This window comes from Rhea pennata, chromosome 7, assembly GCF_028389875.1.
Source record: "Rhea pennata isolate bPtePen1 chromosome 7, bPtePen1.pri, whole genome shotgun sequence".
In the NCBI taxonomy this organism is placed as follows: domain Eukaryota; kingdom Metazoa; phylum Chordata; class Aves; order Rheiformes; family Rheidae; genus Rhea; species Rhea pennata.
In genome coordinates this window covers 304,594-321,982 of record NC_084669.1, presented here as the reverse complement: position 1 = coordinate 321,982, position 17,389 = coordinate 304,594, and the positions used below count along the sequence as shown (strand labels likewise).

At 44.3% G+C, this 17,389-nt stretch overlaps 1 protein-coding gene across 2 annotated transcripts in view; it reads left to right on the top strand.

Annotated features, from left to right (window-relative positions):
* INPP5A (inositol polyphosphate-5-phosphatase A) overlaps positions 1–17,389 on the top strand; it is a 228,778-nt gene that overhangs the window by 181,049 nt on the left and 30,340 nt on the right. For both annotated transcript variants that reach the window (XM_062580058.1, XM_062580059.1), the window contains exons 10-11: positions 13,891–13,986; positions 14,323–14,397. In XM_062580058.1, coding sequence (XP_062436042.1) covers positions 13,891–13,986; positions 14,323–14,397 — 171 coding nt within the window. The remainder of the gene's footprint in view (positions 1–13,890; positions 13,987–14,322; positions 14,398–17,389) is intronic.

The window sequence follows — 17,389 nt, the reverse complement described above, 5'->3', positions numbered from 1 at the left end:
TTTTTCCTGTAATGAATACATGTATTTTGTGCATTGGAGCATGGCACAAGCCCTTTTGGATGGCAGACTCTTCAAGAAAGAGGAAGAGAGTTTTAATCACAAAAGCAGAAACTTCAGTGAGAGAAGTGATTCTGCACTTTGTTTCGCTTGTAAATGGTGCGTATTGGCTTTTGTGAAACAGCCCGGGGTCCGATTCATGATAGCGCTTCGTAGGTTCTTTACTTGGGTCTTTTAGAGTCTGAAATAGCGCACATGAAAAGAGAAGGAGATTGAACATAATTTGTTCCAACGGCTAGTCTAAGATTTTTTCCGATCAGGATTCTTTCAGCGTATTCTTTTTTGTCAGGCTTTAAGCAGCTTTTAAAATAATAGTATTAGCTCATACTTCAGCACTTCACTGAGTGTTCCCATAAGCTGTGGCTATTAGTTACAAGAAAGTAAAAGTATATATCTCGTACCCTTGTCGTGGTTATGGGAGACTTGTAAACTAAATGGAGATTTGAGCAATTTGTAGATTTCAAAACGAGCTGTAGAGTTCATTGAAAAAAAGAAAAATGCCCCATTGAAATTCCTGGTGCCAGCGTGGTTTTCTTCACGGAGATTTATCATTGAAAGCCATATTGCTTTCCCTTTGCCTTTATTTAAAACTCTTCAATACATTGTTTTTAGGGTCCATTTCTTTTACAAGCTTTTCTTTTCAGCTTGCTCAGGAATCAGGTCCTACGGACATCTGTTTGTGCCTGGAATCAGGCAGGAGCTGACGGTGCCCTGCCTCCCTCCGCCCTTTTGTTCCCGGCGGCTATTGTTTCCGATTTCATGCTATCAGAGGGGCTGCATGTTTTCCTGTGTGAAGTTGTCAGAGAGATAAAAGCGCAGGAGCAGGGTCACATTTAGAGGGATGGGCATGAAAAATTGGTAAAATGTATCTTGAAGCCCACCCACAGGACCGTTGCTTGAAGAAATTTTGAAATAGGGAATAGAATTACGATTTTAAAAGTGTGCAGATTCCAGAGTGGAAAAGTAAGGTTTTAACTGGAAGAAATCTCTTAGGCAGCTTTGTGCTTAGTTGACTTTTTCCTCCTGGGTAGCTCGAGAGTCTCCAGTTGGACTCCCGTAGAAGGAAAATACCACCATCTGCACTGCGGCGCCTGCCCGCATCTTCTCAGTGCGCAGATGAAATGCCGGAAGATTTAAAGCGAGTGTGTTAGGCCCTTCAGTCATCTTAATACGCTGGGGAAAAGAGACGCGTTAGGAAAAGGTGTCTGACTATCCGGAACCGCCAGTATGGTACCAGACTGCCAGAGTGGGACGGTAGTAGTGAGAGGAAAAGGAGGAACAGTGGAGCTTAATTAGCTTAATGGAATATATATTCAAGGAAGAGAGCAAGATACTGTGCCTGTTGCTGTGGTTATGGTCCACAATGTTGATGATATAATTAGCAAAAACACGCTTATCCTTTGGTCTCATGTGAATTCTAAAAGAGGCGCCCGATTTTAAAAGAATTTAAAATTAATTCATTACCGTCAAGAGGGAAGAGCATCTGCAGTTGCAAATGCATCTAATTTAGACAGTTTATTTAACAGAGCGCTCTCTCACAGCTATGCTTTAACTTACTACTGAGAGGTTACGCTTATTTCTCAGAAAGTACCTGAAAAGCCAGTGAAAAGTCCTCATCTTCACGCAGTAGCAATATAACTAAAGCAATGTCTTGGTAGGTTCATGTATCATATGACCTTAACTGTTTTCATAGTAGTTTAGTATTGACAGTAGTTTAGAAGTTTACTAGATGTAAAATGAAAAAAAATGGTTTTAGGAGTACTGTTTTATATCAGCGATTTGGTAAGATGGTTGCTGTTATTTTAAGACCTCATATTGAGGATTTTGTCTAAGTGCATAACAAGAAGACAAATAAGATAGGTAAGTTGTATATTTTCCATAGCCAACTGATAGGTAAGGTATATCAAGCAAGGCGTTATCTTACTGCCGTGAATTTTCCAGGTTAGCAAATGACGTACATGATACAAATTAATGTAGTAGTGGGACTTCAAGGGAATGTATTTTTCTCTAAATCTTCTTTTCAAAGTTTTAGTCAATTATTTTTCTTACATGCAGAAATAATTTACAATTTAATGCAAGATACTAAATATATGGTTTAATTTTCACTGAAATAAGCAAGATTTTAGGCTATGGAAATTCAGAGGGGAGCAGCGATACACAGATTCTTTGCATTTTTGTAATATAGCAGTTTTTTCATTAAAACTGTTGAAAGTACAGTAATTTGCTCAATTTTTATCCTTTTCGTGAATTTTTTAGAGATGAGCTTGTTTGTAAATTAAAAAAAAACGGAACAAAACAGATAAGAAGACACTGTGAAGTGTTCAACGGTTCTGTAGGTGGCAGAAATGTTTTTTTATGAGAACGTTGCTAGTGAGCGTTTGTGTTCCTGAGCCGCAGCAGTTCCCGGGCACAGGAGACCTTGCACCGCCAGCCCGGCCCTTCGGCCCCGGGAGGCCTTTGCTGGGGTGGCAGAAGAGTGGCGCGGGTATCCTCAGCCCGCGCTCAGCGCGTGCCCGCTCCGTGGGTGCGGGAACTTTAAAGTAATACTATATATATATATATATATATAAAAAATATTTCGCACTGCATTAAGTATTTTGGAGAGGAGTTCTAACTTCTGTTGTGAATACCTACTTACTTCAGACTTCTTTTTTTGCCGGTAACCCCCCTTTCGAGTCTTGGAAATCCCTAGATTTCTTGGCCAGCAGTTTTCTGTGACATTCCGGTCTGACTTGAGATGGGTAGAAGAATTTACTCGGGCTTTGTCTCAGAAGGGAGAAGAGTAAAGGCTAGAGTAAAAATTAATAGCACATCTTAAAATCCATTACAACATCTCCCTTTTTCCTGACCAAAAGTGAATGGAAGGGCCTCTCTGGAGGAAATAAAGAAGAAGTTATTACAGCTCTCACTTTTTTTGCAGAGTATGAAAAAGCTTTCTGTATGTTAAACAGTCTTGTGGACATCTGGCGTGATTGGTTTTAATCTGCTGGCTAAAAAGTCGGGATTAAATCTTGCTTTACACCTCTTTGTACTGCCGTCAGCAAAGCGGCAGGGCTGCCCGGAACAAAGGCGCTGCTGCCGCCGGCCGGCGTGCCATGTGGTGGATCGCCCCTCGTCCGGCTCCGCTGCTCCGCCAACACAAAGCAGCATCTGGCGGGGTTTTCCTGCGCCCGAGGTGGGTTTTGTCCGTAATTTCGCTCAGCCGCTCCGCTTAGTTCTCCCTTGGTGCCACTTTTTGAGACGGGGCTTGCCAAGCCCGGTGGCGAGAGGTCGGGAGGCCAAAGTGATGAATTTTTATGCGCCTGTTCCTTGTGTTTCTGCTCAGTCACGATTGCCTGCGCGCTGGGCTGCCTCTGAAAGGGAGCCACGGTGGCAATTTGTCCTCCCGGGCTGTGGAGAAAGGGGACGCAGATGAGTTAAAACAGCGCGTATGGCTTCGAGCGGAGACGCGCGCAGACGTCTTCTGCCGGCGGAGCGGACAACCCTGCGGCTGCTCACCGCGACAGGGGCCGGGGAGGTTTGGCAGCCTGCTGGCTTTCGACCCGGTGACGAATGAGTTTAGCAGCACGCAAGGATGCAGCGGGAGAGCAGCGCCTGGCTGGCCCGCCCGCGGCCGCCGCCGCCACAGCACGATGCGCCCGCGGGCTTGCGTCGTCTCCTCTCCCCGCGCTGGGGAGCTCTGCGCCTCCCAGCGCGCTGCAGTCCGGGCTGCTCTGGTGGGGAGTCCTCACTGTGTCTCAGGAGTCCTGCACAACAGCGGTTTCTGGGTGTGGGCCCGGTGGGCCCCGCGTCCCCTGCGGGCGGTCGTTGGCCCACCCCGGCAGGAGGACTGTGGGAGCGGCGCTTCGGTGGAGCTCGCGGTCCTCTCCCCGCGGCGCTCCGCGGCCGGGGTCCCCGTTCTGGTTGGGCCGAATCCCCATAGATCGCTGCCAGCGGGGACGGAGCGCGGTCGCCGTTCCTGCAGATCCGCCTCTGGCTCCGACCTCTGGCTCTGCCTCTGTAGCTGCCCCGGGCTGAGCTGGGGTTCGTGGCTGGTCGGCAGCCGAGCTTTGGACCCGTTCGGCCATGGGAATGGCAAGTGTCGGTGCAGGGTGCAAACTCCTTGTATCATCAGCAGCCACCTAACAGGGGGCAAAGCTACGCGGAGGTAAAGGGAGACAGCAAGGAGGACGTGCCGCCCCGCTTCCCGCTCTCCACTGCCCTCACCTGACCCCACCGGTATCTGGGGGGACGTCAGTCTTCCTGCGCGTGTGCTGTAGGTACCGCGCACGTCCTGACCTCCTCGTCCCTTTATGAGGGAGAGCGCAGCCCTGGGTCCAGGCTTTGCGCGGCCCTTCACAAAGATGCCCAAACACGTTTATTTCGATGTTCGAGTAAGCGCGTGTGAAGGCAGGCGAGCTCCGTGCCGCCTCGCCCCTTGCGAAGCGCCCGGGCGCTGCGCGGGGCCGCGGGGCCGCGGTTGCTGGGCAGAGGGTGATTCCGGCAGGGACCGTCAGTCTCGCGGCGTCTCCCTCCGGACTGGGTGAACGTAGCTGCCCACACGGCGTTGCTCGAACTCGTAGGCTGCCGGGTTCGCGCTGCGTTTCTAACGTGAGCGGGGGAGCGGGCAGCACCGCGAGGAGCGCCGCAGAGGTGGCAGAGGGGAAATAACCGAGTCAGGGCGGCCAGGCAGGCCGAGAAATGGGAAACGTGCGTTTAGGGAGATGGTCCGCGTGCTGCGTCTGCAAAGCGTCACCCGATCGGTCGAGTTTTGTCTCGCCGTAGCGCTGCGCAGCTGCTCCTGTGCGCAGGAGGAAATCCCTTCTTCCGTTTACATCTCTGGGAAGTGAGGGCAGTGAAAGGTACTTCACAAAAACAGAGTTCCCAAAGCTCTGAAGTTCACAAAATTGTCTTGCAAGTGCTCTGGTCTTGCAGGAGCATGCTTCAAAATCCAGTGCGCAGTAGTAGGCGGCTTCACTAGCTCCCTACATACCAATCCCCTGAAACCTGTGTATTTGTAACAAGAAAACTTGTAAAGAAAAGAATGTTTTAGTGGCAAGCGTGATAAAATTTTGTCTTGTGGGGAAAAACAGAATAAAATGTGCTAACTGTGGTTGAGAGAAAAAAAATATTTAGAGTATGCAGATTACCTATGTTAATGCAAATACCACTATGACAAGTAATAGAGATGAACATAAATTGTAAAGCTCCTGTAAAACTTTCTTATGAGCAGAACACGTATCCAAAGCTATTCACAGGAAATGTATTTTCTGCTGCTACCCTGCTGTAATGGTTCTGCTGGTTCTGCTGGTTTCTGCTGGTAATGGTTCTTCACTTAATTTGAAGTATTCCTGCTGATGCCAGTGGATTTGGAGAAACGTCATACGTTGTTGTTCATACGTCAGTCGGTATAGATGATAACATAAAATCACCAATGTACCTGTGAGGGATTTCCCCATGTGCCTGCTCTAGCTTCACTATTCATATATATCTTGCCATGGACATGTTTACTTCATGGATACTTGGTTCTCATCTTTCTCACATCGTCAGGTTCATCCCCAGTTAACAGGAGAATAACGGTCATTTATTCCATTGAGTAGCTGCACTTAAACATGCTCCAGACAAATCCGTGCGTGCTGTAAGGCGAGCTGGCCACTGTAGTCCTCATGCACAAATCTGTCACATGACATACTTCATCATGCAATTTTTTGCAGGAAGGATTTTTAAAATGCTCATTACAAACCGTGCATTAATTTAGATATAGTGGTGTAGGCAAAGCAGAAACTTTGAATAGGCTTCTCAACATCAGGATAATTAACAGAATTGTTTATAGCAGTTATTTTGTTCTTTAACAAGAAATTATTTTATCACTGTTAACCACACTAAAATGAAGGCATGTTTGTGAGAAGAACAGTTGAATATTATTTGATCGTAATTTTTTATGTCAATTTTGTCTAAAATCATATCTTAGTCTCCATGTGTACTTTAAATAAGGCTTTAGGAGTGTTTATCTCCAAAGAGGTGTGTGGACAAAGTGTTTCATCAGACGTTGTTGGTGAGCTTCCAAGTTTTCTTTTCTTGGTGATTTTGAGAATTCTGCTGTTGCATGGATGTCACCAAGTCCTTTTTTTCCTGCTGTCAAGGGAAGTTGACTGTAGGTCACTCCTGCAGAAGGTTTTCCTTTCTTAATGAAGTGAGGGCAGACGTGGCAGAGGCTTGCACTAAATTGTTAGGTGAGCAGATATAACATCATCTTCAATGCCAGAAACAGTGTTGTAGTGGAAATTGAAGAAACGGTATTAGTTCCACGTTGCTGATGCATCAGAAAGGAAAAGTGATAGTGTCTTATGGTTCATGTCTTGAGAATACAGCCTTTAAGGTTAAGGTAGAAGAGTAGCGGCTCTGTCCTGCAAGATCAGGGAAGTCCTTTGCAAAATCGTTGGTTCCAATTATTAACTCAGTTTCACTTCCCATTTGGACAACTTGTTTGGGTCAGAAAACAGGATACAGCAACGTGGACATGTCTTTTCCTGTTAAGTTTGCTGGGTGGTGGAGTAGACTTGGAAGAAGGGCACCTTTTCCCATAGAGGGGAAGCTGTGGAAGAGTGTTAACATCTCTCCTACCTTCCAGTATATGCCTGTGACCATTTGATGTGGATAGCGGCACACGTGGTCCTCACGGCTGTGCGCTGGAGGGGCGCATGCCCCCGCGGTCCCCCACGGACTGTCCCCCAGGCGTGGGGAAGAGCAAAGCTGGGGAACAGCAGGTATCTGGAGCCTGCAGCCACCATGTTTTCTGGAAGTGAGTTGGGAAGCACCAAAGAATTTTTTTTAGGTGTTGGCTCAAGTTTTTCATGTTATTTCTCCCATGTTCCAGTGCTTACAGTTGTAAGAAACCATCAACACGGAAGCAGCAGAAACAAGAGCACCCTCAGCCCCAGCGGAGGCAAATCTCACTGTTCAAAACAAAGGCAATTGCAAGGCAGGTGGGGTTCACAGGCCGGTTTGCTGTTAAAATGAAAATAAATGGAAAACTCTTGAAAGTCTGACAGTTGGATAAAAGCAGCTTAGCTGGAAGGAGAGATGCAGCCTGTTATTTCATTCCTCCTGAATTCAGGGAAACAAGGGATTTTACATTTCTCTACAGAAACTGATTCACGTCACCCATCCTGTGTGCTTCCCCAAGTGCTCTGTTTAAGAGAAACTACATACAGCCCTCTGCTTAGTCAGCTGGAGCAAAAAAGAGCAAGTGCTCTAAGGGTTTCCAAGAGAAAGATTTCAAGCTGGTATTCCTGCCTGACCAGAGCAGAAAAAAATAATGGAAGAAAAGTAATAGAAGAATGTCTGAAGAAATCCCAGGAGGTTTACAGATTATGGGGCAAGAGTGTATATATGTATACATATATATATATATATGTATACATATATATATATATAAAGGATTTCTGTAGGGACAGAGGGATTATTGCAGCTCCCATAATTAAGGAAAAGTATATCGTTGTCTTTGACTCTGCTTGACATCAAGTAATGATGCTAAATGACAAGGAAGAGGGAAGAGATTTTTGTAGCAGAAAGTTCCAGATCTTCTGGTGCTGCAAAGTTTATCCAGATTTAATCGAAGCCCTGAATATGTTGTTTGAAACAAATTGTTGATGTCAGTGAGACAATTTAAGCTGAGAGCTTAAAAAGAGGAGAAGGAAAAAAAATTCACCTTGGCTTGCAGAGGACCCGTGCTCCTGGTGCCAATTTCAGGATAAGTTGGTTACGGCTCCATACATAGGTGCTGAGCTGAACTCACACTTGCAATCACAGTCAGGGAAATGAGACAAGAGACTGCAGAAAGATGTGGAATCTGACCAGAAGAAAGAGTTGGAGAAAACCAGAAGCTGATCGCCATGCAGGTGAGTATTTGTGATGGCAAAGGGAGTTCTTTCCTGATTTTTGAATTCCTATGAGGAGATACACCCGACAAGGGTGGGGGGAAAGAATAGTAGTGCAAACATTAAGAAAAAATGGACCATTTAACATTAGTATTTGAAAAAATAGTTACAAAATGGGAAATTGTTACATTTGCAAAGCTACTTAGGATAGAGCACCACAGAGTGTCTAATGAAAGCTTCTTTCCCAATTTGAAAAACTTCCACTGGAAGAAATCTAGGAGCGTGAGGAACAGTTCTCCTTTTTTCTTTTTCTTTGGATCCGTGTAGGTGAGAAAGGAATATCAGGGTTCCTCTATTCGATATTGGATGCTGGTGAAAACATTACAATTAAACCATGATGTGCAAGGTAGTATCTAACTGAACCAACTGAAGAAGAAAACAATGATTAGGACAGTTGCACAGCTGAAAACCAAGAACATCAAAGTTTAGGTTCAGAGGTTTATAAATGACAAGAGAGCATCACCCTTACGTACAGCACAGGCAGTAACATGCAGCAGGACAGACTATGCATCAAACTGCAGTCTCCTGGTTTACTCGGTGCTGCACTTGAAGACTAATGGAAATGGCCTTGCGTTGCCTACTATAATATCTTAATCATACTCTCATGTATGATCTAAGTTTTTGGACAATAAAATGTATTTAATAGTGACCTTAAGGCTGCTAATTGGAAGTTGAGCCCAGAGAAATGCAAGTTTTTACCAAAAGGGATCATTTAGTTTACTGCCACAGGAAATCTTTGGAAGCATAAAGTTAGGGGCTTGGTGTGCAGCTTTTTGGTCACAGCCACTTCCCAGAGAGATACTTCAAAACTGAAATTTCCCTTTGCTATCTGGTCCTACAGTGGAGACCAGAGTGCTTCTATAGGTCTTGAGCAGCTTCTGGACCAGGCTTTCACAAGTGATAGACTGGTGCTGCTGTAAGCAGTGAATACAAGCGGCAGTATAGTGTGATTCACACTGATTTGCCATCAAAAGACGCGCTTGGTGAATACTGCATAAACAACGTACTGAGAGGAGAGAAGAGAGTGGTGGAAGAGCCTTCACCCTGCGTCCCCCCAGCCCGTGCATTGTGCCTGCTTCTGTTGAACTTGCTCCACAAAGAGTAGTCGGATAGTAAAACAGTCATTTGGATGCTTAAGCTGGTTACTCACTTGTGCTATTTCATATCTGCTTTCTGTCCTGCTTGTGTGTCACTACTGAGAGGAATTCCTGCTCCTGGAAGCTTGTTAGTGTTCAGAAGATAGTAACTTCTCTGAGGCATTATTGCTGCTTTCATATAGTTAAGCAAGTTAACAAAAGTTAAAATTTACTCTAAATGAAGGGCTTTTATTTAGATTAAAAAAGAAGGTTTTTCCTCTCAGGTGGGTTTTTATTGCCTTGCACTGGGGAATTTCGCTCTGAAATTGCCCTGTTTGCAACAATTGTAAAACATTAGCTGAAATAAATCTCCATTTTAATGGCAGATACAAAAGTATTTCTAAAAATGCTAGAAATTTTAATTATCCTGTAGCTAAATGCATATGTTTCATTGACTCTGAAAATTACATTTTACTCTGGTTTTCTCAGACTTGTGAATTTGATTTTTCTTACGTGACAAGATTTAGTGACTTTACTGTTAGTATATTCCCAATACCCAGGAAATCATACCAACACCTCAGAGATAAAAAGCAGCCTGAGCAAGACAGATGCACCTGTTATTCCCAAAGTAGCAAATCTTTTACTTCTCTGATTGTTTCAAATACGATTTGCATCCAGATAATAACAAAAAAGTATTTGTTTTTTCTAATTCAGTGTCAGATTGATTTGGGTTTTTGAGCAGCATTTCAGAAGAAGTATCTCACTTTCATAATTGGATGATACATGTCTTTTTCATCCTGCCAGAATCCACAAAATTCGTAACTGGATTATCTTTTGTTTTTTGTTATATACAATTTATTGTATTTGGTTGCTCATGTGTTCAAGACCTTACGATTTCAGTTGGTGCATCTTATCACTCAGCATCTGCACTTCTCCCCTGGCTACTTTTGACAGGAGACACTTCTGATTTAATCCGTGCGGCTCACTGAAAGTTGCGGTCACAGCTATTGCTAAAACTTTTCTCACTATGAAGGAGAAATTGATGTATTCAACACTTCTGTTGGTAGAACAATTCAAGTAGTAGTAAGTCGTAAGAAGATTATTCAGATCATTGTGAAAAATAATGCACACTTTTAGATTCAGTAGGCGGAGGCAGTAGGAAAGTCTGAATCTGTACCTGCTTGAATGCAGCTTTTTTCTACAAGAAAATGTGTTGAAATAGTTGCAAGCATGCAGTAAGTCAGCTCACACGTGAGGAGGTATGCTCAGGTTTCTCCAGGGTGCATAGAAAGCAGGAGGGGCAAAATCAGTGAAAAGTCAGCCATGGTTTTGAGCAGAGCTCTGCTAGCAAGAAACGATAGCGCAGTTCCCAACACTGGGGTGTTTCCATACATCTAATGAATGGTGACTGTGTTTTAATGTACATAAGTGTTGCTTCTCAGTGTAAATATGCAGAGATGTAGTGTAAAACATTTTAATGTGTTGCGTGTATACAGAAGCAGAAGTGTTTTGAAGGCTGTAATTAAACAGCTGTCGTTTCCCGAGGACTGCGGAGTTCAGAGGCAATTCTGGATTTGTCACTTGTCAGTATCAAGCACTCGCGCTCCCGACTTTACGCAACAGTAAATTTTTATTAAGCCCCAAGGTAGTTATCAGACAAGTTACTGCTGTGTTCTGCAATTCAATCCAGACAAATTACTGTAAAAGATTCCTTTAAAAGCGCCGTGCAGCACCACCTGTGTGGACAGCCCGTGCGAACACGGGAACGAGACCCGTCTGCGTTTCCCAGCCAGGGCTGCACCTGAATACAGCTCTCCTGCAAACTTTGTGGCAAAACTCGGGTTGCAAAAGAAAAAGGATAAAAGTGAAAGATAACTTTGGTAGAGGATTTCGGTATCTGGTCTCCCCTCTTCCAGCTTTGCAAAAGGACACCCTTGAGGGAACACCAGAAAAGAAACAGTGTGTTTTCATAGCATTTTGGTTTTCTTTACCAGCAACAGAAAATCCCTTCATAAGTAGACATGTCTAAAAAGGCACATGTTCCCGAAAGTTTTCTGCTTGGGTGACTACGACTTTGTAGAAACTGAAAGGAGGAGGAAAAAAGGAATGCTGCAGCTTGTATAAGAAATGAACCTTTGCCCAATCACTTTTTGTCTGTGAATAAGGTAACTTTTTGTGTGTGTGAAATTTGAAAGCAATAAGGTATGTGGGTCCTTTCTCTTTATTGGTTCTCAAGAGTCGATCAGGTTTTTTTCCTTTTAGAGCAGGCCTGAAGTTGTGAGATAAAGCAGCTCTGAAAAAGAAATGTTCTCAAGCAGATGCCTTTAAGAGACAGAAATCATGAATTTCTTGAATTGCAACCACTCCGGGGGTGGCTACAATGACTTTTTGACAGTGACAGTAACTCTGCCTTGTCTTTTCGAGCCCTTCTTTGGCCCATTCACTCTGGAAAGCTGCTTAAGCGCACTTAAGCGCATTAGCATTTGGATGCTAGGGGACCGTATTGACCCTCATTTGGAAGGTTTAAATGAGTGAAAGATGGAGCGATTTGTTAGGGCTTTAGAAACCCGCCTTAGAGAGCGGCGGGTTTTCCGCTTTGGTTTGTTCGGGTGCTTGTTCTAATCTGGTGTGCTGTTTAAAGGCGACCAGCCTGATTTGTGACACATGAGTCCAAAGCGCTGTTTTGGGGGGCTTGACCCGATCGGCTAATCTGTGCTTTGAATGTCAATGGCCGGTGCCGGAGGGAGCGCGGCGGGCACCGGCTCGCTGCTGGATTGCCTCGCGGGAAGGCGCGCGGGCACAGATGGCAGGACCCCCGTGACCTGCGCCTTGGTAAGCGCTGCCACGACGGCAGCCTCTGAGATGGTCTGGGGCTCCTCCGCTCCGGGCCAGGAGGAGCTGCGCGCGGCGAGCTGCTCCCGGCACCTTCCCTCCGCTCCGGCAGAAGCGCCCGAGGAGCCCGCAGTGGGAGCTGAGTTCTCCGAGGCCAGCCCGCGCCCGCGCTCCCGTGACCGGTTTTCTTTGCTCAGGTGGGAACTACGATTCCACATGCACCTGCAGCACGTCTGCGCCATGGTTTTGCCAGGCTGTTTGCCTGGACGTTCGTAATCCATGGCCGTGGCACTGTGTGGGGAGGAGGCAGCTCCTGGGAGAGGAGGTAGCTCAGCAAGGTGAGGAGTCGCCTCCTGCTCGGCACGCAGAATTAAAGGGGAAAAAATCAAAGTGTGTTTTATTTTTACTGCATTGCCTGCAAGTTACTGGTCTTTAAAAATGAAATTGCCAAGCTTGTTGCTTATTTTTTGTGCGATGGCAGCACGTGGGGCCCTTTCTCAAGGATCATTTTTAAATGCTTTTCCATCAAATGAAAGAGAAGGCCAGTACGGGTTGTTTGCACCCCAGCACCAGTAACCCCACCTGAGAGCTAGAATGTTTGGAAGTAGATGGATTTCTTTAAAATATGTGTTTTGTGTCTCCTTCAAAATAAAATCAGAATGGGGTGAGATGGAGAACAGAGAAATAAGCTGTAGTTTCATAGCATTGGCTCTGATAGCCATTGCACTTCTAAAAATAAGTCCCGATATATGTACTTGTATTTAGGAAAGACAGAAACATGTAGTAGGTTATGAAATTCCCTATCACCACAGAACATATTTATTTTATAAGCAAATACTACACAAAATGAAAATCTTGCTTGGCCGTTATGGAAGGCAGCGGAGCAGGGACTGCAGGGAAAGCGCCTCTTCCCTGTTCTTCGTTGGGTCCGTTTCTTCTGCCCTGTCTTCTACCAGAATAAGCCCCTGCTCAGGAGGGTGTCTTTGCCAGTACCCGGGGTCGATCTCCGTCCGCAGCCGGCAGCTGGACCGCAGCGAAGGATGCCGAGCGCGGGTGCCGTGCGCGACCTCAGCCGTCCCCTGCCTCTCGGAGCCCCGTCGGGGTTCCCACGCTTCCCCCTTCGCTTCCGCCTCGTGGTGCCCGCCGCCCGGGCACGGCGTCCGCCGCAGCAGGAGATAGCGCCGACCAGCAGCTTTGCGCAAACCGCGCAGCTGTGGAGCGGTTCTGCCAAAAGCATCGATGCAGCAAATCTAAAGTATGTTTTTGAGGTTAAATGTTACCTGCTTTGCTGAACGTTCAAGATTTTCAGGAGTTACAGCACAACAGAGCAAGCCTTTCAAAAGTAACCAACCCGATGTTACTCTCTAGGTCAACTGTGTCATTAAAACTGGGCCACAACTGGCAGAACTGGGCGATTGAACAGGGCCTGACGACACTTCCTCTGAAATTCGTATCTCTGAGCCTAATAAAACATAATTTGTAATAAGTTTTAGACACCCAATCCTCAAATGTTGTCTCATATAAAAGGATAGTTGCATGAGTAATTTTGCTGCTGGGAATAAGCTTTGAAACTTGTTATTAGATTATGAAATTGTTGCTGGGATTTTTAAATTATGCTTGGAACAGTGATGATAAGGGGGACGTTCTTGCATGCAGGAGCTGGCTGCAGCTGTGCCAATGCAGTTATCAGTTTCTAGGAATGCGACACACCAACCAGGAGGTCTGGGGAGTCATGAGCTGAAGGAAATGGCTTTTGAGGGTGTTTACAAGTAAAGCAAGATACAGTATCAGACCTCTGAAAGAACCTGTGTGCATGGTAATGAGTTAAATGAGTATTTGCCTTATCCACCTGATATTTTCTTGATATTGTCTGTTTCTCTCCAAACAGCAATCAGTTTATTGTTTTAGACTTGTCATGAGCATAAGTCAGTTAAATTAGCAATGTTTTGTATTCTGATCTCTCACATAAACTGGTTTCCCTTTTCTCCCTCTGTGTTTTCTGTTAGACACTCTGTGCAAAGGCTACCATGCAGACTATCCGGGCAGCTGACACAAATGAAGTAGTCAAGCTAATATTTCGTGAATCTGATAATGACCGAAAGGTAAATAACTTAGTGCCCTCTGTAAACCATGTGTAAACAGAAACACTGTTGAATGTTCGCTTTCTTTTCTGCAAAGCGTGAATATAGTTGTTTAAAACTGATAATTTGGAGGGAGGGAAGGGGTATGGGTTGTCACACCTAATGCTCACTTAATTGGATCTTTTTAGCTGATTGCCAGTCAATGAAATGGGCAAAGTGACAAGGAGCTTTAGACACCTAGAAACGTTACGTAGCTGTAAGGGGTCGTATGTCTCTAAAAGGGTCACTGTGGATTGGGGGTCTGAGTCAGAGAGCTTGTCTGACCTTTCTTCTCTCTCTTTTTTTTTTTTTTTTAAGGTTATGCTACAGTTAGAAAAGAAGCTCTTTGACTATTTTAACCAAGATGTTTTTAGAGATAACAATGGCACTGCGGTAAGTTTGTGGCTAAACACTACTGAAGGAATAAGATGGAAGTGACATACAAATTGCATTTGTCTATCAGCCCTTTATCCTTATCAGTCCTTCTGTATACAGAATGAGAAGAGTTAATTCATCTCACGGGATAACCCCTTCAACCTTTTTCCTCACTTACCCAGTTATTTTGTGTATAACTTCTCAAGTTTGACATCTTTTCGTTTACCTTCTTTTTCATAGAAAAAATGTAAATGAAATATTCTTCCCAAATCACTCATCTTTTCTGTTCCCTAGTCTGCATTTTTTCCTCAAGCATCCTGTTTGTTTACTTGCTCTTTGTCTTGCGAAACAGTAACTTAGAAAAAAGCCTAAGTTTTGCGAAACTGTTCTCAAAATATCTGCATCCTCTGAGTGTGCAAAGAAAACAGAAAAGCACAAGAAAAAGGAACAGAGAGCCGAAACCCTGCTCAGACTGGCACTATTTGGGCAGTCAGATAGGGTTTTGTAAGAGGAGAAAGCAGATAGGAAACACTAACATTTTGATTTGTGGTTAGGACTACAATTTTGCTGTGGGGAATGGCTGTATACCTACTTTAACGTGATTTTATTTCAAAGTGTAGCGTTGTACGTAATGCGAAGTTTGCGCTGGGCTGCTGGCCGCGCGCAGTTCTGCGGTATGTCCGCGCTGCGGGTCGAGCGGGGCTGTTTGGAGGGCTGCAGGGATCCCCGGCCAGGAGGACACCCCGCGCCCTCTTCGTCGCCCTTGCTGTTCCTGAGTTTTCTACACCCGGGAGGTTGATCCGGGTGGGAAGCCGGGGCGTCTCTCTCGTTCCTCGGCAGCAGAAGAGCTCGATGAGGAGAGTGGAGATGCCCTCCTCCGTTCAGCGTTTACCGGTGTCCCTGCCGTCCGTCGTGACGGCTGTCCCGCAGCACGGGTCCTCCGTGCACGGTGTGCGCTCGCCACGAGAAACACCCCTGCGGGCGGTGTGTCCTAAAAGCATAGCTCCGGGGCTGGGTGTGGGGGGGGGGTCATTTACAAAGTGAAAAAAAATCTGGGAATTACATAACAGTTGTCTTTTCACGGATGTTTTTCTGTTTTGGGGACATTCAGTACTAAGTAATAACACTAATCCCAGTTGCAGTTTCTACAGGTAAATTTACCATTTTTGATGCACTTTTTAAAAATGGTGTTTGTCATTTTGATTTTTATGTCAGTAAGTTTTTGAAGCTGAGCAGAGTTATCCTGGTGGCTGCCATTCACCGCATCCTAGCAGTGTTTTGGGCGACTGCCGGTTGACTTTACGTACGTGGAAGTGGCGTGCCCAGGCACAGGCGGAATCGCACGTAAGCGCGTTCCGTTGCAAAATCAGCAGTCTTTTCATTCATGCACCAAGAAGCAGGAAATCTTCCAGATAAAACATGGAAGAAAAAGATAAACGATATAATGAGCCATTGGAGATAATCTAATCTTCATGGTCTAGTTAAACACGCAGCACCATGATCACTAAAAACAAACTACCTATCTAAAAGGATGAATGTCTCCGTGCCGAATTCAACCCAAAAAATCCATCGCATCCTTCATCAACCGCCGGTCTTGTACCAGCCTGACAGAAATTTAATTCAAGCTGGCTCCTGAAAATAATTATTGTATTTTAAGAGTAGTAATCATTGGTCGGGACATGATTGAATGTGTCCATGCCTATTGACTTTTTCTATGATTTATAGCTTTGTTTAGTCGATATTCCCATCGAAATTGTATAATTAATTATAAGTGGGGCTGTCAGGTCTGCAGGATGGAGTGCCCTGATGAGTATTTGGGAAGATTAAATTTTCCTTAGCTGTACCAATGCAAGGCTTGGGAATTTTCACAGCACTGTGGCTGTTGGATAAAGATGTTTTCTGTGTGTTTAGCAACTGCTTTAGCTCAAAATCCATTGATTTTTTGGAGGGATTTTTTTTTTTTTATCAGTGTGGTGTCTCTTCAGTAACAGTGGAATGTGTACAGATGTGACAAGACCTGACAAATATTTATTATCAACAGGCTACTTTATCATTGTCCATGCACAGTTATTCTTTCTTTTTTACGTTGTAATCAACAAAAAGAATCTTAAGATACATATAGAAATGGATATTTTTTATGAAAAATATGATATAGTTACAAACTATCTGTTCAACAGAAATTCATTTTGAAATGAGTGCAATACTCTGTCAGGTCTGATTTTTTTTCTGAACTTCAGCAATTACCTTTTTTTTCCCCCCCTCAAGGTGCAATGACCATTCCTTTATTTCAAAAAAAGAGCAGCCAGATTTATTCATATGTGTAGTGGTAGAAAAAGAGAAGCTCTATTTTCAAGCTGTAACAGTAGTGTAAAACTGCCTTAATATTTAATACGTATATTTGCACATATCGAGGTTAGACTACGTCAGCAGAACCAGATGCATCTCTGTTAAGTGCAAAGCACTGTGCAGCAGCTGGATACTTTGGGGAAGGACGTTACGGAAAGGGAATCAGAAAGCTGGGGCAGAGGGAGGTGCAGCGTATAGGATTATATAGCATATAGTGTTGTACAGATTCCAGTTTAAGTTGTTGCTTTTGAAGCAGAAAAACTCAGAACCACTCAGGGTGCTGGTGGGAGCCTCACATTTTTATCTCTTTTTCTCCAAATTCTTTATGATAAATCAGGCTGTACCTATTATATCTTCTATGTGCATTCATATATTCTTGTATCTTCTGTATGTAATATCTTCTGTATTGGAGTTCCCTTTCATTTCAAAATATTCAAAACAAAGGCAAGTTAGAGATAGTTATTTAATGGAAAAAATCGTAATCATGTTATTGATTTAAACAAAAGAAACATGAGTTAAATGCTGGTTCTGATAGTTAAATAAATATATATTAAGAACATTTAAAAAAAATGTAACAACTACAGGAGCATGATTAAATCATTAAGAATCGTTTTATAATCTTTAACTGCAATCACAAATGAGAAATGGTTCATGCATTCCTATA